This window comes from Dermacentor albipictus, chromosome 2, assembly GCF_038994185.2.
Source record: "Dermacentor albipictus isolate Rhodes 1998 colony chromosome 2, USDA_Dalb.pri_finalv2, whole genome shotgun sequence".
NCBI classification, from domain to species: Eukaryota; Metazoa; Arthropoda; class Arachnida; order Ixodida; family Ixodidae; genus Dermacentor; species Dermacentor albipictus.
In genome coordinates, this window is record NC_091822.1 from 64,405,121 (window position 1) to 64,430,405 (window position 25,285).

The following is a 25,285-nucleotide window of genomic DNA, read 5'->3' on the forward strand; positions in this document are numbered from 1 at the left end:
TTTACGAAACTGCAGCAATTATTCAATTTGAAAACTGAATCAGTCAAATAGGGCAGTATTCAACTTGTTATTCGAAACTTCTGAATATTTGCACAAGCATTTGTGCATGTTATGCGGAATTGCACTCCATTTGCACATTGTACATTAGGCAGACATACACTTAATTTCAGTGTCAACTGTTGTGGAACAGACAACGATGGGTTAGCACTGATGCCACATTTTATTTTTTTTTAACAATGGCTACCTTACAAGCTGACTCATTTGTACAACAAAGTGGCTAGGTTGTTCTCTATGAAACACATGGAATGCTAGGATCTATTCAAACAAAAAAAATATAGCCCAGCTCCTATGTAACTGCTAATACTCAACTACCTGTAAATAATATTGAAGAAAGGTCATAGCAACAGGAAGGAGAAAAGTGCAGCTACATGCAAACATCTAAGGCATCAACCAAAATCATCAGCCAGGGTGTTCCGTGTCTGTATTAGTCAGTAACACTCTCCTTGCCTGCAAGTTGGCAGCATGTTGGGCTATGGATTGGGATATAAAAAGAGCCACTAATACCTAAGCCTTTCTATGAGCTATATTTTGCTGTGTACAAACGAGCTACCAGGATTACATTTCTGTAACCAAGTTAGCCTAACACGTCCTTCAGCATCTGCTGCACAAACCATGGCTCACTTTCAGAAAAGAGTCGCAGCTCACATTTCAGCCAACGAACTTTCAACATAAGACTGTGCATATTATCACTTTGTCTACCTTTCCTTCTGTCATTGCCCACTGTGTGGGAAAAATGAAAAAAAAAAATTATCATTAAGTACGGTACTGGTCTTCAACCATGGCAGTCAACTGCATCTTGTACTTGAATGTGCAAGCTAGAAGCAGCGAAGTGGCCACAACCAGCTGGCAAGAGGGCATTACGGCCTTCATGCTGTACTTCTGTCACCACCTAACTGGTTTGAGACTGACATAAAAATTTTTTTTTAATAATGGCACTGATATTCAGTTTAACTTTCTGATTGGCATGCATTTGCTGGTTTTCATTGTCCCTGGATGAGTTGCTAGGAAAGTGTTGTGAAGAAAGCTGCACAACACCAACTTCTGCAATGCCTTCATTTGCTATGCATGATTTTTAAGCATCAGTGTGCTGTTAGATAAGTGAAGTATAGGAAGAGGGCTGCATTTACTATCTTCATGGAACGCAATTAGTCTATCTTAACTGGATCCGACTGGTTTGTATAGCATATTGAGACAAAGCAGTGCGACTTTTAAAAGTGTTGTGCCCAAGTCTTTTTTACAGCTGCTTTTCGTACAGCAACACTGACATATGTGCACTGCACATTAAACCAACAGGAAACTGTCGTGACTTGGTGTACTACACTTCTAAATGTGGGTACGCTCTAAAAGTTCCAGTTGTCATACTGGGACAGAGGCAGAGCTAGAGAGGCTAACATTTTTCTGAGCCATGGTACGGCGCATCACTATGGACAACCAGCAGGTGTCGCATCTCCAGGTGAATAGAAAAAAAAAAAGGAAGATGAGCAACAGCCCTGCAACATCACCAACTAGTTCGAACGCAATGGCGAGCATATCCTTCCACAAACATTGCACCCAGGTGCATGATTAGCTCATGTAAGATAAACCGTACCACGTGATTTGCAAGCCTTCTCTCATGCAAGTGCTGGGGTACCAAGAATGGTTGTCGCTATGGCGATAATCTCGATATGCCGATCACGAGGAGAGGGTGCCCAAGCACCGAGCACACCTTAAACCTTCTTGCATAAAAGAAGACTTGCAAATGTGGGTGCAGATGTTTATAAAATCTACAGTGAGCAAGTAAGAGCACACATGATGCGGAAGCAGCACACAGCATTTGTGTAAAGCTGCATTCTGCATGCTGACTCCTCTACGGAAGCACATGACTGCAGTGGTGATGGCATGAGACCCATAGTTGCTCACAAAATGAACAGTTCAGCAAAACGAAGCAGAAGAGTTCTGGCCACCAACATGCTGTGGGAGAGGAGAGGGGGGGGAAACCTGAAAGAATTGGGGTTGTCACAGAAGTGTTCACAATGGTTGAAGAGCAGAAGTGCCACTGTCTGCATAACAGCGAAGTTTAGAAAAGTTGCCATGCAACAAAGGGAAAAACAAGCATGTGCATTCACTTCATTGTGTTGCCAAAGTCACCAAAACTGCTTGTCAGAGCAACACCACAACTCCAAGAAAGCTGTTTGCCAGCATCTCCAGAGCTTCCCAGTTTCGACATACGTTAGGCTCTAGATCAGCACTCATTGGAGCCTCACCGCAGTTCCTTGCAAAAGTGTGTGCTGCTGAGCATTCTAACAACAACATAGAAGTGCACGGTCAAGACAGGTAGTGCAGGGAAAGGAAGACAGCATACGCGAGTTTACACAACATAAGCAGAAGGCCCCTCATATAGCTCACTCATAGACACTGAAAAGGCACACCGCTCTCTTGACTACAGTCAGCCACTGGTCACAAGCATCACACAGTTAGTTGACTAGCAGTATGCACAGACTACGTCAACAGTTAAGCGAGAATGAGAAAGTAACATGTGAGAAGAGACAAAAAAGAAATGGTCGGCAGTTCATCGGCAACACTATGAAACAAGTTCATGCGCAAAGCAATTGGTGCAGATGCGACACATTACAAGGCCGAGTAAGTTTTTGCTTACACTGCCCTTGCCATCCTTTTAAAAATGTCATCATCAGGAATTGTGGCACTTTGGTACAGTGACATCATCACTAGAAAAACAATGAAATGCTTGGTATGCAAGGACAGGTTGCATCGCGAGTTGTTGCTGTCATCAATGTTACAAACGGGGGGCCCACGTGTTGCACAATGTTTCGAGCAATGCAGTGGTCTGCATATCAATTCACCGCCAGCCAGGAACAATCCATCATCCCAACTACCAAGGCCATGGATGGGCCTAGCTTCACATCTGTTAAAAAGTTGCCCTGTGGACTGGTCACACATTTTTCAACGCTGGTGAACCTTTCGCAAGGCGAGTGCCACAGAGGAAGTTTGTTCTCCTTTGGACAACAGTCAGCGCAATTTCTTGCAGGGTAGCAAGGAGAAAGCATTAACATATCCTCGACCATAGCTGTAGCCACCAGCAAGTCTCATGGGCATGATGCGCACACAATACACACCCAACATTTGTCCGCACGTTAACACTTTCAAGGCACTGAAACTTGGTTCCTTGGGCGCTGGAGCATCTCAGCACAGTCTAACACCTGCAGTGGCAAGGTTCCATTTGAACACGTGTACATAGAAACTGCCCCAAGGCATTCACATACAGCGTTCCCCAGTTGCACACACTGCAGGAGCGAATTGTACTGTGCTAATACACAAAAACGGGGAGCCAGTCGTACGGAGAATAAGATATATCGCATCCCACCTTTGTGCTAGGCCTGAACTGTTCCCCCAGTCATTCTCGTATCCGAGGACATGACCACTTCCTCAAATGTGTGAAGTGACCGACAAGTAAAACATCATCACTGTGGACATTCTCTTTTCCTTTTTCCCAAGAAAGAGTTCACGCTCTCTGTCAAGGTGTTTTGCATAGTGACTTACGCGAAGTTCAACCAGCAGTCTTCTCTATGTGCCAACATGAAAAAAGCAATAAAAATCAAGCACGGCGGTTCTCAGCAAAAGAACAATAAAAGTACTTGGCTAGGTCATCTGCATAATTCAACTTCCAAAAAGGACAGCAACACATTTTTTGTTGACAGCTGCGCTGAAGTGACTTCTTGGTCACTACAGTTAAAAAAGCAGCCTCGCAAGAGAAGACTGCAACATTGTCCACAAGAGTACACAAAAGAATCATACTGAGAAACTAGCACATCTTTGAAACATGTCAACTATCTCACTTTCCAGCCGGTTATGTACAAGCAATATTATTATGGCCATGCCTTCAACAGTACCCCCGCCTTCGTATGAGTTTTCTGCTCTAACACAACAGCAGGTGTTGCCACCAGTTATAAAAGGGTTTTTCTTATACACACTAGATATGCACTTCCGTGTTCGCTTCACATCCCGAGAACAAAGTTGAATGAAGCGCTGCCAAACAAAAAGCTAAAATATAAGTATAAAAAAAAAACTTGGCCTGGCTTGACACACAATACCCGTTTCCAACATTTCCCATGTAACTATCAAGAAAAAAAACTTCTTGCCACTGAATACAAGATTGAGCGACTGGTTGCTGCGTGTATACAGTTATAACTGCCTCGTTATGCTGCTCCCGCTCGGAAATCACAGGGTAATACGAAACGCTCATGAAACAACCCCGATCATGCCCACACAAAAAACAACATCCCGCAGATTGCACTGGCCCTTCACACTTATGCAGAAGAGCACATTGTACAGAGTGCCCAATGAAGCCGTTTTGCAATTCCTTTTTTCTCCCCTACATGCTATGTGTTCCAGTCCTAACGACACCGCTAGTCTAAACCGGAAATGACTGCATGAGCTTGAAAACCTGCAGCTCGCAAACAATCGCACTGCTTGCCGGCAAGCAAATAAAGTGTGCAGAAAGTTCCAGGGGGGGCAGAAACAATGCAAAGAATTGCTCATTACACAAGTTAACGTAATGTGCAAAAAAAAAAAGAAACAAGCAGGCATTATTTTTTTCATGTACACCTGGTCATTTTTAGACTCGATCAACGTCACCATTCCCTTCACTGCGACGAGGTGACGGAAGGTCTGAAAAATGGCAGCTTCACAATTGCAGATAGGAAGGTTCGTTGACTGGACAGCACAACTCACTTGCAATATGTGCACAGAAGGACACGAGCTAGGACGCTTTCTAGCAACGTCGGCCAACGGTTCGCTATGGTACATTCCCGCAATTGGGCAGAGTCTACTTTCACTCGCTGAGCGATTGCTCTAGCACAGTATTGCCAAACAGTAGCATTTCAGACAACATATCTCGGAAAAAAATTCCACCAGAGCTGCTTTGATCTGTTTGCGGCATATTAATAAAAAAAAAAAAAGACATGCGCATGCTGTTTGAGAGGCCACTATGCAAGGACAGCTCCAGAGTGAGACAGCTCTGGCTTTACACACTAATTGGCGATGAGAGCTTCTGCTTTCCTATGCACAGTCATTTTCCGACGCGGTGTGTGTCAAGCATTAAGAAAGTAGCGACTCTTCCAGCCTGTAGGTGAGAGAGAGAGAGAGAGAGAGAGAAAAAAAAAACACGGTACGCTACCAAGGTAAGTGCAACTTCCCCCAGAAAGGATGTCGTTGAGCCAGAACACATATGCACAGCACACTCGTCAAAAGAAAAGAAAAAAAAAAAAAGGAGACTAAGCCTGAAGAGAGAGAGAGAGAAAAAGAGAATGTAACTCTCCCTCCCAAGCCAGGAAGAAGTCACACTCAATTTCGTGCACTTGCTATCTAAGTAATAAAACCGCAACAGCAAGAAGAAAAAGGTAAATCGAGAAGTGCAAAGAATGAGCGGGGAAATTTACAATGCTACATTGTGTAAGAAAGAAAAGGGGGAAAGAGCCTGGCTGGAGGGGAAGGAGTAAATAGATGATGCGACGGGCACGGATTAAAGAGTCCATCCGGCAAACCCCGCGGGTGCTGGTATCGTCTCACGAGCTTTCACACAAGCAAGTTGACGGAAGGGATGCATGCCTCTCAGATGGTAATGTGGGCGACGGTGATGCGATGCCGTCCTCCTCACCGGCTCGGTACTTCGGCTGCTACAGTGGCGGCATCCCCAGAGGAAGACGTCTCCGTCGTTGTCATCGTCGCGTCGACGGGACTACTGCCATTTGTCAACGCACTACCAGACTGTGCCACGGCACCACCGTTACAAGAGTCCGACGGCTCCTTGGCGGCTGCTCCCTCATCGGGAGTGGCAGACTTCTTTTCGGCTGCAGCCAGCTGCTGTCGGCGTTCCAACTCGGCCTTGAAGTTTTCAATGTCCTGCGGACTGTGGGAGGCAACGGTGGTGGGAAGGAAATATAATTTCACTAATGAGACACCCAAGAAGCCGCGGCTGTGTTGGCTGCCATGGTGGTCGCAGCTTGACAAGCCGAGATGAAAGTACTCTTGAATACAGTCGAATCTCGATATATCGAACAGCGCGGCGATTGCGAAATAGTTCGATATACCCAGAATTCGATACATAAAATAGCGTAAAAAACGCATAAAAAGCTTCTGCAAATCAACCAATGAACCAAGGGTGCGATCAGCGATCGCTGTTCAGAGAGTGGGTATGGTTGCGCCGCAGGCAATTAGCCTCGGCCACGCCGACTTTGTCCGCTGCGCGAAGTCAGTGCGGCCTAGGCCAATTGCCCACTCCACACAACGATCTCCAATCGCGCCCCAATCGTGGTGCAGTAAATACTCACTTGAAGCTCAGACAAAGTATTTATTTATTTGGCTGAAAGTACTGCAGTAGTGTAGCCTGCTTATTGGCAGCCGCGTGCTTAAACACAGAAACCTCAACATAGTCTAAACGATCCACAAGCGAGCCATAGGCCAGTGCCTCAGTAGCAGCATAGAAAGGCCAAGCAGCTACAGCCTCAGTTGAAGTCGGGAGCAGGGCAACATCAGCGCTTACAGGATCAACCTCAGAAGCGTCTTCGTTTGGCCGCTACTTTTGCTGCAATCTCCACGTCCGTCAATTGAAGCATTTTCAAACACTGTCAATAACAAAGTATTAAGGGGGGACACGGGTCTTTGGGACCGAAAATCGGCCCAAAATTCGAATTTTCAATTTTTATTTTCTGCGCTCCTGATGCGTTTCCGTGCCTATCACTAAAATTTGGTTAAAAATACTGCGTAGTTCTTTCGTTATCGTGATCTAAAGATGTGAATCCGCAAGCATTGCCCTTCAAATTGTGGACAAATCGCGCCTGATTTTCGTCATGCATAGCTCTATAACTACGCGCTCTGCCAGTGCCATTTTGGTATCAATCGAAAGCTCACATATCTGGCTTTCTTTCACTTGCCGGTCGGCAACATTGCCGGCGCTGTGGTCACGAAAAAAAACCAGAAAAATAAATTCGCTGCACATGCTATTATTGGCCAGATTGAGCATATGATTAAGATGGCGAGTCATGATTGGCTCCAAAAACCTCGAGCACCGAAACGACATAAACAGCCACCCTTCCGTCTTAGTCACCCGACTGCGACGCTGGATATGCTGGAGGTCCACCAAAGTTTCGTTACGTGAATCGTTACGGGCAGAGACATACGAGACGCAATAAACTCCCGAAAGCGATGCCGTCATCACAGTTGGCACGGATACCCGGCAGCTCACCACTGAAGTTGTATGGCTGGAGAACGGTGTCGCCTATCACGTATATCCACACGCCGGTTACACTCGCATAAGAATTGAACATGGTTGTCGTTACATAAGGGGAAGTGGATAAGATAAGAGCACTTGAGAAAGCTACGCTCAACAAGGTAGTGTCTACGACGGCCACGGAGTGAAAAATTCGGCGTTTCGTTGAAGATCCGACCGCTGATCGTGCAACAGCCTCGGTCGCGAAGCCCGCTACTCTGTACGTTGTCGTCGGACTTGTAGCACTGGACAATCTTCCCAGAATTTTGTCGTGTAATACTTGCGGCGGTTTTGCATAGCTTGTGCAGAGCGATCAGGATTAAGGCCTCGCTACTAAACTGACTGTGATTTGCAAGATCTGACTGTGGTTTGCTTGCGGGGAATTGAGGGCCCGAAGACGTGTAATCTTTTTGAAGTGAACAGAGTCGCAGTGCATGCTATGTCGTCGACCGACAATGGCCAAATGGCCATGAATTATACCTAGTGCCTACTGATGGCCTTTGGTGTCGTTTTTTCTAACTTTCTTTCAATATATGAGTTGTGAAATGTTTTTTGTTGTTTTCTCAAAACCGCAATGTTGATGATGATGCTGCACTGGAGGTGCATTATCTCTGCTTCTACTTGTGCTATCACTGCAATTTTTTTACCCCAGAAAGGTAAAGCTGTGTAGAGTGCAAATTACCAAGTAACGTTGTTGCATTCACTAGAAAATTAAAACAAAAATGTTTCTTTCTTTAGCAGTTAGATGGATTTCTCTCACTGAGGTTTGCAATGTTCTCGTTTGATATAAAGTTGAGTTGGAACACCATACTTACTTATTTGCACTCTTTGTTAGTTCCACATTATTTTCGTATGTCGATATTTATTATGGCATGTATGGTTTGGTAGCTAGCTCACCTTGAAGCAAATTATGCAATAAAGCTTAATTTTTTTCAATTTCTGGTTCACTCTGCAAGGAAATTGGATGTATATTTAAAACTAGCACATTGAAATACCTAAACTCGGCAAGTTTCATCAAAATCGACAAAGAATTAAAAAAAAAAACGTTTTCAGGTGCAGGGACCCGTGGCATCTGCCAAGGCATCTATGAGTGACATGCGCTGTAGCGCGGCAGGCGCAGAGTGCAGCACTGAGTAGGAGTTGGCATGCCAAATGCAATGCATCGTTGATGTTGTCAAACTAGCCAAGCTGCCGTGTGCGTGCGCCGCTATGTTCAAATGGCGCCCTCGGTGCGATAGATGTGTGCAGATATAGTGCGCATCAGTCGGGAACGCCCATCGCACCAACGCCATCTTCGAGGGTGCTGCGGGAAAGCTCGCCGCCTGTCAACACAGCGCACGTGATCTGGGGTGGCGGAGTTCGATATATCCATTTTACGTCCGACCCCGTTCGAAATGAAAAATTAAAAATGCATGCAATTTTCCAGGTGATACAGAAGGTGTTCGATATACGCAATAATTCGATATGTCCATGTTCGAATATCGAGGTCTGACTGCATATCCATTACACGCTGATATAGGCAAGAATCATTTTAGGTTTATTTCATTATATCTGTGGCCATTATATGAAGGTTCAACTGTGTCACAAGTAGTGAATTTCAACTGAATTAATACTGATCAGAAGATTTACCTAAATAAGCAGACGTCTTGCTGCACATGAAACTGCTGCGCTGTTGCGCATAGCAAGAAGCAATATAGTCAAACCCGGATAACAGAACTCAAAGAGGATCGCAAAATAGTTCGACAATATATAAACAATTCAAAGTATAAAGTATGTCTACCTGAAGCTTATCTGAAAACTCCACTTTCCAGATAGACGTCCGAGAACATGAAGAGTGGAAATTTGTAGATCCCCATGCACGGAGCCAGTCGGTCAAAAGATTGAGTGCCCTCTATTTCTTGTGGAGCGCATGTAGCCGAGCGGGAGGCCTTTTGCGTTTTTGAACTGGCGTGGCATGGCATTCCTCTTTCCAATAATGAATGGCCGCAGTTTAGTTTGCTTCACTGCTTGATGGTATGGACTTCTGCTATTAGTATGCTTCACTGCACTACAGGGCCTTAGCGAGGTGAAGATTACTAAAGCCAATCCGGCACTGCGGAGTGAAAATAAGCCCATTGCTGCACGAGCCCTCAGTATTTTGAGGCACACACCTGGCAAATTTTTCCTTCATGCCTTTCACTTGCAATGCCTTGACAGCATCTGCCAAAACAGTGCCGTTTCGTCAACATGATTATTTCAGATAACACGAGAGACAATCACATTCTTGTTAGGAGAAGGCACACTTTGCAGGGGCACTGCGCTCAATACACAGTTAAACCTTGATATAATGAACTTTGATATAACGAAGTTCTCGTTATAATGAAGTATTTAACTTTTTATAACCTTGTCCACAGAACACCATTAATTTAGAACCTCAATATAATGAAATTTCGCTTCCCCCACAAAGGGATGCCGAGACAATGAATGGAAATTTCCACGGACGCAGATGCTCAAATGACTGAATTACAAGCAGCTGCTTGCAAACGCACCTCTCAAATCACGCACGGTGCGACAAGAGCGACTGCTGAAGTGGAGCCGCATCATGTTCCGTATAAAGTCCAAGTGCAATAAGATCCTATCGCGGTCCAAAGCACTTTGTACTTTGGGCGAGAGTGAAAATGTGTGAGGGTGAGACAATACGCGTGTGAGGTAATACGTGCATGAGATTTCGAAGCGGACATTACAACTGCTCAATATAGACAATAATTCTATATGTCCGGGTTCGAGTGTACCTTCAGTTGAAGCTCATTATAACAAAGTCACATCTGACATGAAAATACCTTCACTATATGCAATATTTCTAATAATCATACATGCTGTTGGTTAAACAAATTCGCAAATTTTAGATTTACTCTGTTATATGATAGCCTGTCACGTCTATGAATGTCACATTGAGGTTACACTCTACAGTACTTCATATACGATGTCCCTTACTTGCTAGAATAAGTGCACAGATATTACAATGGCCTCTGTCAAGCTACTGTAGCTTGAAATATGATACTGAGCCCATATGCCGCAGCTGCAGTACAGACAAATCCCACTACAATGAATTCCATTTCATGAAAATAAATTGCTTGCATGACACCCTGCAATGACAGAAAGGGTTCGCCGTCTCTGTAAGAGTCAAAGCAAGATGAAACATGTACAGGATGATAACATTCTTAACCCTAAAGACCAAGCATCATTCTTGTGTACCTTCATTTCTGGCCATGGACAGTACATTCGTACCAAAAGAAGTATATTATTTGAGTTTGATTACTCTATGGTTTTCTGAACTACATGCCTCAAACTTTTGCTCCAGTGCATTACTAGGTTCCCTGCACTCAGATCAGAACCTTTTGTGTGTGAAACTGAGCATGCCAAAAATGAAACATTACGCTTTGAAATAAATGGCTACTGCCCCGCAAATGAATGCGCTCAGCACACATTCAATATCGTTCCCCTCATTCAATGCTCATGGCACTCTCTGGCCACTTCTGGTCCTTGTGTCATTAAACACTACATATTATCAATGTAAAAAAAAAAAAATGTTAGGCATGCAGAAACTGACAACACAGTCATTTGTGCCTCTCCGCAAGTCCGGATCTGCAAGGCTAACTTTTTCCAACATGAATCCCTACCAACTAGCTAAAGTTTGTTCTAACCGCCAATGTGCTTGGCAAAGCAGATGATCCTCACCTGATCTGTACAAAAAGGATGCCGTTGATTATGTTGAGCATCTCGAGGACATTGCTCTGGGAAGGCGCCTGGATCTGAGCATGGGAAAAGAAAGGCGATGCAAAGAAGGCATTAACGCACAGTGAAATTGGGTATAAGCGAAGGCATTAGTGTGTGTGGTGTACCAATAGCTACTTTCTGCAACAATCGATACTTTGACACCAATGAGACCTAGGAGTGAAGGGTTGAACTAACATAGTCATCAGATCCTAGTGTGCTTTTGAATCTAACGCATGGCTGATATTTATGACGAGAAAAAGAGAGAAATGTGATGTATAAATAATACATTTTTTGGTGTGCATTCAATTTTTCATGGTTAGAGTCTTCTGATTCCAATGTGCCCTTTCCCTAGTGCAGTGAAATAAGTTTTTCTTACTGCTTTAAGAAAACACTCATAAAATATGAACCACGTATGTCCCCAGCACATTACCATATGAAAAAGAACATGTTTGATTCAACTTGTAGTCACCTTTATAGTTAAATTTTGCTTTGAAAGAAAGAAGGAAAAAAGAATGCTTAACTGCCACATGGTGACTATTTCAAAAGGAAACAACTGCGCAAAATAGTTAGAGTGCCTCCTTAAAGGAACACTAAACAAAAGGACTAAATCAACCAACCAGCCCCTTTGAACACACTGTTGACTAAATCAGCTTAGACTGGCACAGTATTTTTTCAGAACTATGTTTCTTAATTTCATAAAAGGATGTTGATTACTAAATGAAAAACGAAGACCAAACCTTCATTTCTGGAACTTCGTGTTGAAACATTAGCGGCTGTACGTCAGGGTGATGTAAAGAATTTTTCTCTCGTATATTTGGGCCCTTGTGGCTTGACAAAAGTTCTTGACACTTGTCAAGTTCAGTGTTTACCTGCTTTAGAATACAATGTAGGCAATTGTTGCTGACCGAAAGGTAACTAGAACTAAGTCAAAATCTACAATCTACACGGATGTTTGACGATCAAGGCGGCATCACCACCTGCCTTGTTGCATTCTTTTTTGGTTAACCAAGCTTTCTCTCACGGCAAGTGGGTTTATCGGAATTGCAGAACGGCAATTTACTTATACAGCTCGAATTATTTTTCCCGTAATGTCTCTTCGAGAGTACTAGTGTCACAACGCGCATGACAAGCAAGCGCACCTGAATAGGAGGGAGAGCAGCCGTGGTGTTCTTCTTGTAGATGTCGTTGATTTTCTTCTGGAGCACCACCGCCTGCTGCGTTAGGTGGCGCAGGCACTCCGAGCTCTCACGAGTCTTGTCATGCTCCTCGCCAAGCTGCGCACCACGACAGACATCTTAGGAAGGACGCGAGGTTTTGTAACCAACAGCACTGGGATCAAAATTCGAATACGTTGAGCTTTGGTATAACAATCTTAAACTGAACAAAACCCTCAACATAACAGGCCACCATAGCATTTCAGTAAGTTGACGCCCAAAGAACATGCGTTTTTTAGCCCAAATACGACAAAACTATCACATGTTCAGGGCTGTGCACGGCAGCAGGCATACAGAAAGCCATACACATATGTTGCTCGAACAAATATGCACGGGGGTAAAGCATGACAGGACAAGCCGTGGTGCACCGGGATGCGAATTTCGTGCCGACATCGGTGCTTAGTTGATGAGCTTGCCTCCAACAACCAAATGTGGAAACAATTCCATACGAGACCAATGCGCCAAGCAATATGGCTCTATGCACAGTGCCAATAGTGCACTGTTCAAAGGTGAAGCCATCTTGAGAGGCAGACTGTGCCATACATGAGACTAAACACACGGAGAAAGAGAGAGAGAGAGAGAGAGAGAGGGGGCATTGCAGTCAATAGCACCTGCACACTTTCCAGGCAGTGCAGGAGCAACAAAAGCTTGCTGCAGAAGCGCACGCCCAAAGCACAGAAACCCTTGCAGCGCAGAGTGCACACACTTCCCGGAGTGTGTGCACTCCGGGAAGTGCACAGCAGCAGGACCAGCTTATGAAAAAAAAAGTGGTGCCTACAGAAAGCATGATGGGACAACCTACAGCGCTTCGCAAAACGAATTTTATAACAATGCGAACACTTAAAGGGCCCCTGAAACGGTTCGGACAAATTTTGTAGGCGCGTAGGGTACAGCTTAAGTAGAACATTCGCAGCACAATTTAAGTGAAGCATTACGTATTAATGGAGCTGCAAGCAATTAGAAGTTACCCTCCTCCCTAGCTATGCTTTTCCTCCTCAACTCGCTCGCCGAGCGAGCGGCGCTCAGCTCCGCCTTCACTGGTTCAGCGTCGCGATGCGACGTCACATCGCTCACTTCCGGTTGTTTAGGAGCACGCCCCCTCCCGCGCGAGACCTCTCCGCAAGCCGCTTGGCCGTCGACCGAGAGCTATCGAAGCAGCGTGCGTTGCGAGCATTCTGTCGTAGCGCCGAACGTGTCCGGTACTCCGCTAAAAACAGGCAAGCTGGTCATTTCGGCAAATGACTGGAGGCATAAACTCAAGCTGATGAAGCAACTTTAGCGTAGACGTACGTGAGCAGCCTGATCGGTCTGCACAGTCCAGACACTTGCTGGCGCAGCGCTTAACCAGTCAAACAAAGCGCTAATATTGTTCTAACCAAGTGTAAAGCATTTTAAACATTTATAAATCAACGTGTTGATGATTACACTCCTGCGAAAAATACACACCAGCAGCAAAGAATACACTTCGTTGCTGCTACTGTGTATGGTTGAGCTCTGTGCCACTAGGTGGCTGCACCGTGCAGACCGTTCACATTTGCCCTTCTGCTCATCTCGTGGCTCATCCCGGCACAGTCAAGCGGCCAGACCCTGTCCCCTTGCGCTTGCGTTTGCCCTAATACTGGACTCGCGGTTTGCAGGTCGCTAGGTTTGCAGTCCACAAGGCAACAAAGTCGAATCATAGTGCTCGCGAAAAGACTGAAACCGACTCTGACCGCGGAGCTCTCGTCAAAATGGAGTACGTTGTAACACAAGCAGACGGCACTTGCTGTGTGCCGGAAGTGCTGAAGTGTACTAAAAAACTATTCTTGTGTATTCTCTTTAAGTTATTTTCTTTTTACAAAAACAAAGTAACTAACATTCCAACTATTACAAGCATCATTTGTTCACCATAAAGTTGGACAAATTATCAACCACGCGCCCTGGTCAGCCAATCAGATAGCTCGCCCATGTGATGTAATATGGGTTATTTGCATCATATGGGTAGGGGCGGCTTAAAATTCCGCCTAGCAGTGCGCTGCGATCGGCAGCGATGTGTATTTTTAAAACCTTATAATAAATTACACGCTTTACGCAGAGCACTTAGATGCATCAATTAATGATTAGAAGGACCTACTCTAAAGACTCAGTACGTTTGTAGAAAATCACCAAAATCGTTTCAGGGTCCCTTTAAGTTAACAAGGTTCCCACTAACAGACAATCAACTGTGGAAATAACTGAGGACAAGAGATGTCTCCTTGAAGTGTGTCAACACGTTTCAGAGAAAGCTGCGAGGCAGTAGCTGACAAGGCGCATGCTTGAAAACATATGCACTGCAGCTCGTGCACACATCATTTCCGAATTATTTAAAAGAAGAATGTTTACGTCCAAATTCAGGGTAGTGAACCTTCTGTGGTTGTGGCCCAGACAACAATTATGGTATTTCACTGTAATAATATTTCCGATTAATGAAGTGAGTGCCAATTTTTATGTCGTTCTATCAATGTTGAACTGTACTCACAAAGTTTACTGCTCGATTACAGAACAGAAAAATGCATGGTTATTCAATGTGCAAACACCAGAAAATGCCCCCCCCCCCTTTTTTTTCCTCATTCTCCAGTGCCATCTCATTCGCAACAACTGCGACATTTGACCACTAACTCTCCCAAACTTGTCACACCAGCCAAAAGCTGGTGCACGCAACAACGCTACACAAATGAGAGGATAACCTTATCACTCCCACGGTGGGAGGCATTCAAAACAAACCATGCCACAAAACAAAGTAGGGCTGTCGGTCCCTGTACCCCGTTGTAATCAAACACTTTCAACAGCAGACACACACACACACCTGCGCCTTGTAGATGGTGTAGGTCTCCTTCTCATTCTGCAGGGCCGATCGGAATTCGCCCAGACAGGATTGAGCACGAGCCACCAAGTGGTAGCTGACCGCCACCTTCAGGCTGCGGCTACCATAGAACCTGCATATAGGACAACCACGCATGACTACGAGCCTACTGGGGGGAAATTTCCAGAGGTGAACGAAAGTAAAGCAGCAGAGAAGACTGCATACAGAAATTAGCATGAGCACAGCTGCCCTCAATGGAGCTGTTTATTGGGCATCCCTATTGAGGGCAGCTGTCATTATGATGATGATGATGACAGCTGCCCTTAATAGGGATGCCCAATAAACAGCTCCACTCGTGTCATTAATCTCTCTGGCTAGCATTTCTCGCAGTGCAGTCACTATCTTATGACAGCATTAGAGTCAAACCTTCAATGTAAAGAGCATGAATACAAAGAATTATCAGATATAACAAAGTAGATTCAAAGTTTACCACCAGTGTGAGCATGTAAAAAATATATGCTCATAACGAGTATCAGACATAATGAAGGTGTTTTTGTGTCTGATGCAATTTCGTTACAACAAGATTTGACTGCACTGCTAAGTCGCATGCTGCTAATTTGTAGAAATGTCATCAAAAGTTGTCCACAAAGAAATTGTTTGCATGACCGCAAATAGCAATCTTTTTTTAACAGTGGAGTAGTCGAGGGAATGAAAAGATTCTTTAGTGAAGAATTTATTAAAAATTATTCCTTTCTTTTTTTTCACTTGCTATGCATGAAAAAATTTTTTTGAATTCTTGGAAGGTAAAAGCACTTTGGGGCAATGCTAGGCAGTGCTTCCAAGAAAGGTACATTCTTTTAAACATGTGAACACCACTGCACATGTACGGCTGTGACCCTCAAAGTGATAAGCAAGCAGGCACCACGGAAAAATGCCTTTCACAGAAAAAACGGCCATTAATGTAGTGCTAGAAGTATGCGCTACAACAAAAAACTAGTATACTCAAAGTATTTTTAGGGGTTAACTCAAAAGTACAGGCTAATAGCCAAGAAAATAAATTGGCTATGAAAATGCACAGGCAACTGTATGCAGTTTTTCTTGCATGCAAGCACACAATAAGTGCCAGAATTTCGAAATTGTGTTTAAGAAAGGGAATAGTTTGGTGCAGCATAGTCGCTGATAACGTAGCTCACTTAACAGTAAAACTAAGGTCCTGTATATGCTATCTTTTAAAATGCTAAGTAGCAAAAGCTTTTGAAGTGCCGCTGAAGCATCCTATTGTAGGTGCTGGATTTCTAGCTAGAAGCTGTTTCCATCCACCATTTCTTTCAAAATGCGCTCCGACTATGCTGACAATGAAAAGCATGGTAACAACATGTTTCCGAGGATGATCCCAGGAGTTCAGACACGAACTACACTGTGCTAACCACCACAAGCACAAAAATCAGTCCCTATTTTTGCAGCCCAATGCTGCTTTTGTTTCTTCCGGTCTATCTTTCTGACTTTCTCTTAAACCACAGCTCTTGGGCGTCGTTCCTGCAGCGAGCGTTGGCACGGCGCTTTGTAACCTAGCGAACAATGAAATCGAACGCAGAGTGCAGCGGGAGATGAAAAATGGTGGTAGCGAAGAGAGAGCGAGGAGGAAAGCGGAAGACGAGGGTTCAGCGGAACCATGAGACAGAAAGTGGAGGAGGAGGGCAAGGCAAAAGCGTGAGAAGAAAAGCGTAGTGCTGCACAAGACGGGGTTTGCGGCGGCAATGGCTACAAAATGGTGCCAGAGTAGCACGTGTCGTCTCTATGGAAATAAAGCGTTGAATGTGCGGAGGTCTATGTGCAGCGGCGGCTGCTGTGAATCGCATCCACGCGCTGCCTCACGCGCTGCCTCACGCGTTGCCTCACGCGCTGCCTCACGCGCTGCCTCACGCGCTGCCTCACGCGTTGCCTCACGCGTTGCCTCACGCGTTGCCTCACGCGTTGCCTTTCGTGAGCCAATATATCGCGCAATAAGAACTTGTAGAGCTGTGCTCAAATTTTTGATTAGGGAGAATCGTAATCATCGAGAAATTTTTTTTGCTTTACATTATCTATTGCGATGTGGAAACAGCAGTGGACAAACCCAAGCCATGTACTTCACCACAAGAATGCAGTGGACGACACTGCTTGAGACAGTGAGGAGGAAAATACCGCTACTTCGCAAAAAACAAGCAAGAATATTCAGGCACTTTAGGTAAAGTCCTCTAGCCATTAGCTGCTGCAAAGCTATGCTGCTATCGCCACTCAGTACAGAGAGTTTCTCTTACACATATGCAAGCCCAAATATGAGTGGTGAGGTTGCGAGCAGGTTGACCATTATATCTAAACGTATTAAACAATGCAGCTAGCAACGAAAGTTTGCACTTTAGAGCTATACACAAGCTTTTTTTTCTTGGTCTCTGCCAGCTTTTCGTTTTTGTACGACTCTTATCCAGACTTCAAGGCAACCAATGACCATGGAGCCAGCTCTCCCTGACACAAGCCTTTAAAAGGTAAACCTAAGAAGGGGATGCCATGAGCACCACAGAATAAGGAGTGCCACTCACGCAATGTTGAGCTTCAGGGCATTCTCGAGGAATCTTAATGACAAGTCGTACTCGCTGACAGCGTGCAGAATGAGGCCAATATTGCTCTGCAACCAGAAAAAGAAAAAGACATTAAGGTCAAACAAAGCTTCAATATGACCATCAGGCAGTTTTAGGCAGGTAAAGTGAATTGCAGCAACACGGTCAACTTCTGGTCACCTGACCTCTATGAATTAGTTTAATTATTCAGTGCGCTGAATTCAGGGAGAGTAAACATATGTCAGGACTTTCCACTGATTTGTTTGTCATGGTAGTCTGTAATTAAAGACTATTCGTTCGTCATTAATCAAAAAGTGCTAGAGCATAGCCTCCTGTATTGCCAGCCCAGTAATGCCAAAAATAGATGACACGGAGAGTGTGCCCACTTTCCTTGTAGTTGGTCACAGTTTTTTGGAGCATAGAGTCACATCAACTATCTGTCGTCGCACGTCATGCAGAAGGCATGGAGCTGCAGCAGTGCCCAGCTCAAGTTGTCCATGCTCTCGCGACAGGATTAAAATGAATGGAATGCGGTGCTGCAGCTGTTGACCAATTGTTCTCATGCATTGTGGAGGGACTGAGCAGGCATTGAAAAATACAGGAGGCCATGACTGGAGATAGTTTGACACATGACACAACAGTGCACGTTAGTAAATGCCTCCTTGGCACTGGTCTTGAGCTAGAGTGGGTTTGTGGCATCGTGCCTACTGCAAAGTCACAGCTGCATCACAGGATGTTTCATAAGAAAGTTTTACGAGTAAGGTCTTTGTACAGTTTACGTTACCCGACACTAGCTTGAAAACAAACCTCGTACAGAATAGTTGCGACATTTCAGGCCTTTGAATATGCGAGCGTTACAAGTGTCAGTTAACCATATGGGTATGTCACAACACTAAGGCACACTTACATCGAGCACGGGCATCTCGGGATGGTTCTCCCCGCATGCGAGCAGCATGAGGTACCTTGCCCGGTATAATAGCTTCAACGTTGTCGTCACTTGTGAATTTGCGAAGCAGTACAGAGCGAGGTGGGTCTGCAAAAATAAATGTCAATTCACTATCGAGATGCAGGTTTGCTCCTCTGTAGTTCGTTCATTACAATTAATAGTTGGCACCGCAATCTCTACAAGGAAGCTCTATGTAGACATTGTCATTTGTCTAGATTGTGAAGAAATTTCATTTGCCAATTGAAAAAACTTAATTGTGGGCTCTTATTTGCCAAAACCCTGATTTGATTATGAGGCGCACTGTAGTGAAGGGCTCCCCAGATTAATTTTTACCACCTGGGGTTCTTAATATGTACATATAAACACTTTTGTAGTTCACCCCAATCGAAATGCGGTCGTTGCCACAGGCGGGATTGAACTTGCAATCTCAACCTCCGCATCACAATGCCATAGCCACCATGATACCATCGTGGGTAATTTGCCCAACAAAATCACCATGAAGAAATAAAATGGTTCACAAATCTAGGATTTCGACAGCCACAACATTCTCCTCTTGGTAAGCACTTAAATGAGCCAAAATAATGAAAACCGAGGGGCTAAATCTTTAGGAACAACCATAGGATAAATTATAAGCCACAAGAAAAACAAGAAAAAAAAATCAAAGTCATGAAACTGGCCTATCTATTGGTTCCTTGTGGCTGTTATAAAACATTTGAATGTAGTTTGCAATGCCAGCAGGAGATATAGACCTTTTCACCGGGCAAGGAGGATAGGGCGTGTGGAAAGCCTTTCCTCCTATCTGGCTCGGGTGATCCAGCGCGGTGCTGCTTGAAAGTATTGCTGTCGCGTGCTGCGGAATGATTTTGAGATGCTTTAGATCGTACTTTGTGAAATTTACGTCATGTCCATTCATATAAGGTCGTCAGGGAAGCCTATCAGTGCATGGGTAACTACAGTAGGCGGAAATATGTCTTGGTGGCGCAAAAATGCGATGCGATTTATCAGCCATGGTGTGCGCACATTATCAGTCGCGGTGTGTATATGTGTTGTGAACTATTTTGCTTATATCGGTTTTAATTCAACAAAGAAACCCGGTGTCTCTGTTTTACCAGCATTAAATGATAAATCAGCTCACTGTCTGATCGCTTGGCTTAGGGAGTAAAACATAAGAGCGCATCCTCGTGCACGACCAAGCGGCAGACGCTACCAAATATTTGTGATCACCGGCATCATTCTAGCACGTTTCAAGTCTAGTAGCCTTGAAATTATTATACGTCTATGCTAGTTTTCCTGCATGAGACCGATGGCACTGCTCAACAGCGATCACTGCGGTTGGTGAACCAGCACGATGCATACATAAGCTGTGCGCTTCGGCATTGCCTTTTTGGCCTGTATACAGCCATAATATACGAGAGGGGTCGCATAAAAAGAATGCGATGGCTATTTTTGAGGACAAAATTTCCGTAATACATGTGAGTGCGTTGTAGAGAACGGAATGAACACCCCCCCCCCCCCCCAAAAAATTCGGTTATCGTCTTCTTTTTCGAAAAAGTAAGATAAAAAGGCTAACGCTGCAATATGACCTCGCATAGTCACGTCATACAACGTTTATAGATATATAACTGCTGACGCGGTATGCTTGAACCATGCAGTATATAGAACAGAACAAAGACATCGGTAATCCAGCACTTACCACTGCTTTGGACGCTCACGCAGTTCGTAAACAGTCCCTCTGCTTGACAAGCTTAATTAAGACTGTAAGGTATGCTGCTAGTACTTGCCAAAACTATTTTATTCAGGGGCGGAAACCTCATCCATCGAACCAAGTAGTCACGCAATGTAACCTGCAGTGAGCAGTTTGAACGCTTGTCAAAGTATAACATCACAGCTCCTATCATAGCAGAACGGCACTCGCGCTGTTACGATCGTCGCGTATGTTTCATGGCTCCTAAACTGCAGCTTAGAAATAGAGGATAACAATGCAATAAGGTCACATTAGTGAATGAAACATTAAGAAATACACAATTGATCTCTGAGGCTGATTGTAGGCTCAAATATGCGCGCACACATCGCGCTGCGTGCTCCGTCCTCCTCAACGCCAGCAGAAACTCTGGCCACGACACCTTAAACCACTTCAGCACGTCTTACAGAAATGTTTACCACGTGGAAGATGCACGTCATACTAAACAGACCGCACGACCGTGAAAACAAACGCCAGAACCTACTGCTGAGCGTATACCTGCCATGTAAAACACTGCTTTCACCCACGCCAGTATGGCGCTGCTTGTTGGCGGTGCCACTGCGCTCATAATGTGGCGGCGCCTATGAAAAAAAGGTGTATAGGAGCCGGCCAATCTTGCAGATGCCCGATTCTTCAGACCTGCTCGATCGTATTCTTACTTCCTTGTGGAAATAGCACCAACTCCACAGAACCAATGTACAACAGGAACCAAAATTTTGGATGCGATATGGTGTGCTGCTCAATTTGTCAGACTGATTAAAGCGTGTGACATCGCAAACATGGTCACCACAAACAAAGCTGCAGCCATTCATGATGCCGCCCTGCCCTTGCTTTCATTGTCGAGGCGATTCCTTGGCTTTCCAAGTAATCGTTCCTTCCTGTTCCTGGTGCCTTCCGAACTGCATTCACAGCAGCAAACAGTACTAGTTTTGACTCAGTGAAACAGTTGCGTGCACAATGTCACAAACACAATGGAACCTTTCAAGGATGAATAGCACTGGCTACATCACAGTGGATGGATGTTCTGTTGTCGACTGGATCATTGGCAAAAAAATATGAAGCTGCGAATATGTTACGAGGCCTTTGCCACTGCGAGTGTTAATGTCACGAGATGAGAAGTGCAGTTTCTGCACTGCTCTAGTGCACAATAGAAACGGGATTTTCCAATTCATGCAGAAAATAAATTCAGTAAGGGCACGTTGACGTAATAAGCATTTGTTTACTGTTTTCTTGATGCCCCCAATAATTTACGTTATGGTCATTTCAATCATTTTTAGGCCCCGTGAAATGTGAATTAATAATGTTTTACTGTAGCTATCATTTCATCGAAGCACAACATTGAGCAAATTTTAGTAAACAAATTTTCCACTGTGCCGATCTTGTAAAAAGAAACAAAATAGATTTTACCGTCGAAATGAATGTTTTCAGACTGGCTAATTATTTGGACACCTTTGCAGCTCTATCCGTGTCCGATACATTGATCAGCGACTGTATTCAAAGTAACGCAAATGAGCTATACAACACAGCATAACACTGTAGAGGTGGGATCTTGCTAGCTTCTCCAAAATTGAAACCGCCTTTAAGCCCAAGGCACTATGTGTAGAAATAAAGGCTTTGTATCAGAACTTTGAACATCTCGTGTTGGCTGCCTTGACTCCTGCTGCAGGACAAAGGACTCTCCCCGAGAATTTACTACGTGTGTGCAAACTTCCTAATCTCATCATCAAGTCTAATCCTCTGCTGCTTCCGAATGAGTTTCCCTTCAGTCGGCAACCACTCAGACAGACCACTGGCTATTGGCTCTGTGCAAGATCTGCCCAACTCCAGCTGTTTCACTTCAATCTCCACTAAAATACCAGCTAGACCAGCGACCCCTCTAGCCCATACTGCCATCTTCCCGTCTCTTAATGTTATGTCTGAAATTTTTCTTCATCACTCTTTGCACAACCCTTAGCTGCTTTTCATATTTTGCCGTTATCCTCTCAGGCTGCATGTGCATTCACCATGACTAGCACAATACAATGATTAAGCTGCCACTCAAAACTCGGAAGCGCCTGCTGAAAGTGCCCGCAAACAATTTTTCATCTTGCCCACTTGTACGTTATGACCTGGTTGCATTGCTACTAGTTGGCCTAGATAAATGCGCCCTTTCGTTGCTTAGCGATCGATCCTCAATTCCGATGCTAATTTCACATTAAACGATGTTCTGCACCGGCTTCTTACAAAAAGCCCTAGCAGAGAACAGCTGGCTGGTGAAGCCAGTCAACAATGCTATGTAGATGAAAAACCTCGCTGTGTACTTACGTATTCAGTGATGGTGTAAGGGTGGTCGATTCCATTCACTCGTTCACTCATGAGCACAGCCTTCTGCTGGTAGGCCATGGCCTGTTAAGAATAAAATAAAATTAAGAAAAGGAATATCAGTACATTCATACAAAGTGCCAGTGGAACAGTGTTCAATTTAGGTTCATCGTTTTGTACACATCAGCATGTTTGCTCTTCATCAGCTATGCAACATAAGAATTTTCTTGTCTGAAAACTGCAAAACTTTTTTTCTTCTGAGGCATATTCAACGTTATGTTTTTTGTTTTTCCATTTCCAGATCTTTAATAAAAAATACCGAAGTGTTATTTATGCTCTACACCTCACCCTGTACCCGTACAATGCCCTCACTGGGCCTTTAGAATACTAAGCGACTGATTGAGATAAGTGAAAACCAAATTCTTTCACTGGCAACAGCAGCCAAAGCATGGCTTATTTCTCTGGCCACAGCGATATGACAACACTGAAAAGCAAGCATTCTGACAAGTGTGGCTAATGTCTGTGTCTAAACAATGAAACCAAGATGACTGTGCAAATGGGAAGAAAGTGTGCAGACTAGAGAAAAGCAAGCGGATCCAACGCAATTTTGGGATCAAAATGACACAAAACCTGTTTGAGTTGGCAAGGAAGCAGCAGTAGCAGATGGCACAGCCGATTGTTGGCCAGTGGAGTGGCCAAGAATGGGCAAATACGCAGTGACCCAAGTTGGATGGATAACAAGTTCCTGCGCCTGCTTTTTTTTTAAGGCACAACTGCTGTAGCCATTGGACAGAAAATTTGCAACTGTGCGTTTTTGTTCTTCACGCCATTCTTTTTTGAATAGGTGAAGCACGATGCTGCTTACTTTCAGATTCACAAGGTAATAGCTTCTAAATGTGTTCGGACCAAGACCTTTCTGTTTTCCAGGTCTGGGACCTGGCATCAGAAGAAATGCGGAGACCACTGGCGTTGCTCCTAGAACAACCCAATTCACTATCTATGCTTCCAGGAGAACTTCAAGCATCGAGCCAGGCGTGGAAGAGCACACACTGCATCAACTCCTGCTATGGTCAGAATTGTCAGACAGCGGATCAAGCAGAAATTGAGGAGGTGCTTGAGAAAATAGGCAACGGAGTTAAGCGAAAGTGAGGGTTTGGTTAGAAACATCACAAGATGGTACATGGGCTTGCATTCGATCATACTCCACAACACAAGCTCTGGATGACCTTACAATATCAAACTGCCCTCAGATGTGCTGTACACATTTGAAGCACACTCTCAAGTGTGCTATCATACAGTGCTCTTCACTGATGAGAAACAATCTGCTACTGGTCGAGTTTCAGCCAAAAAAACAGAATTCTGGGTCCATTGGCCGAAGACGTGAATGGATGTGGTCGCTACGTTCATCGGAAGGGACACCTGGCCTCATCATTATAGGCACCAGAACGATGCGGTGTTCGACAATCCTGTTTTACGTCTACAAGGTAATGAAAGTGAACAGTCAAAAATATTTGAACAACATTCTGGAGAAGGTGGTATGGCCCTGGGGCCAGTCCCGCATCAGAGGTGGGCGTTTCAGCATGATTCTGTGCCTGCCCACAGGGGCATAGGTTCAGCAATGGTTAAGCGCCTAGTTTTCCAACTTGATCAGTTTGCAACAGTGGTTTGCGCATGTATTCGACTTAAATCAACATGACCTTTATGTGTTGTTACTGCTTGAGAGCAAAGTCTACGCTACGCTCCGAAAAAATTCAAAAAGCCTGAGGCGTGCCTTTCTGAAGGCACGACACGAAGTTGACAACCAATCCCTACATGTCAAGGTGGATGCCAGGAAAAAGCTTGGAACAAAAATGAAGATAATGAACATCATATTTTTGGAGCAAGGTGGTGTTGAATCGTAACTGTCGATACCAGCTTCTACGTCAGTTATTTTTGTGCAATTTGAAGGGTGAGTTCACATATAACAAAATGATACAATCAGGGGCTTAGCTAGAGGGGGGAGGCTTACGGGGGTTCCCCCGAAATCCAGCCAGAGTTCGCAATGTTCGCACCGAAATGTCTTTTGTATGGTCGTTGGCCCATATAGCGGGAGTCGCATAACGTAAGTAGCCTCTTCTGAGAACAAAGTTTCAGGGGCGTTTTGATGGTGAGCGGGCTTGTCGCGGCATCTCGCGGAGGCCGCATAATTTACGGAGCGCATGGATTTCAATTCTGAAACTTTATAGGTACAAAGTTCTCATAGAATTTTGTTGCGAAAGGTGCTATGACTTTTCCAAAGTCGTGCTTTAGATTTTCAATGCTGGAACTTTGTTGTTATAAACATTTGACGCCACAGGTGCATCGACTTTTCTAAACTTGTACATCGGACCATACAACGAGACAAACCAAATCAATGCGCTATCAGACAAGCTGACAAAGCACGCAGTGAGGTCCGATGAGATGAAGCGTTGTGGTGGTTAATTTTTGCTGTCATGTCACAGAAAATAATATCAATTTCTTTTCACCTGCGCCAAAGCACCCATGTCAAGACACTAAAGCCAGGAAAGGTAACCATGTTCTTATTTTTCTATGTTGACTTTTGTTTG

General features: G+C 44.4%; 1 protein-coding gene across 2 annotated transcripts in view; it reads right to left on the reverse strand.

Annotated features, from left to right (window-relative positions):
• Window positions 1-201: 201 nt before the first annotated feature.
• clu (clustered mitochondria protein homolog) overlaps window positions 202-25,285 on the reverse strand; it is a 101,912-nt gene continuing 76,828 nt past the window's right edge. For both annotated transcript variants that reach the window (XM_065433657.2, XM_065433656.2), the window contains exons 28-34: window positions 22,704-22,784; window positions 18,620-18,745; window positions 17,695-17,780; window positions 15,119-15,248; window positions 12,220-12,354; window positions 11,042-11,115; window positions 202-5,965 (exon numbers count right to left, since the gene is read on the reverse strand). In XM_065433657.2, coding sequence (XP_065289729.1) covers window positions 5,710-5,965; window positions 11,042-11,115; window positions 12,220-12,354; window positions 15,119-15,248; window positions 17,695-17,780; window positions 18,620-18,745; window positions 22,704-22,784 — 888 coding nt within the window. In that variant the 3' untranslated portion in view covers window positions 202-5,709. The remainder of the gene's footprint in view (window positions 5,966-11,041; window positions 11,116-12,219; window positions 12,355-15,118; window positions 15,249-17,694; window positions 17,781-18,619; window positions 18,746-22,703; window positions 22,785-25,285) is intronic.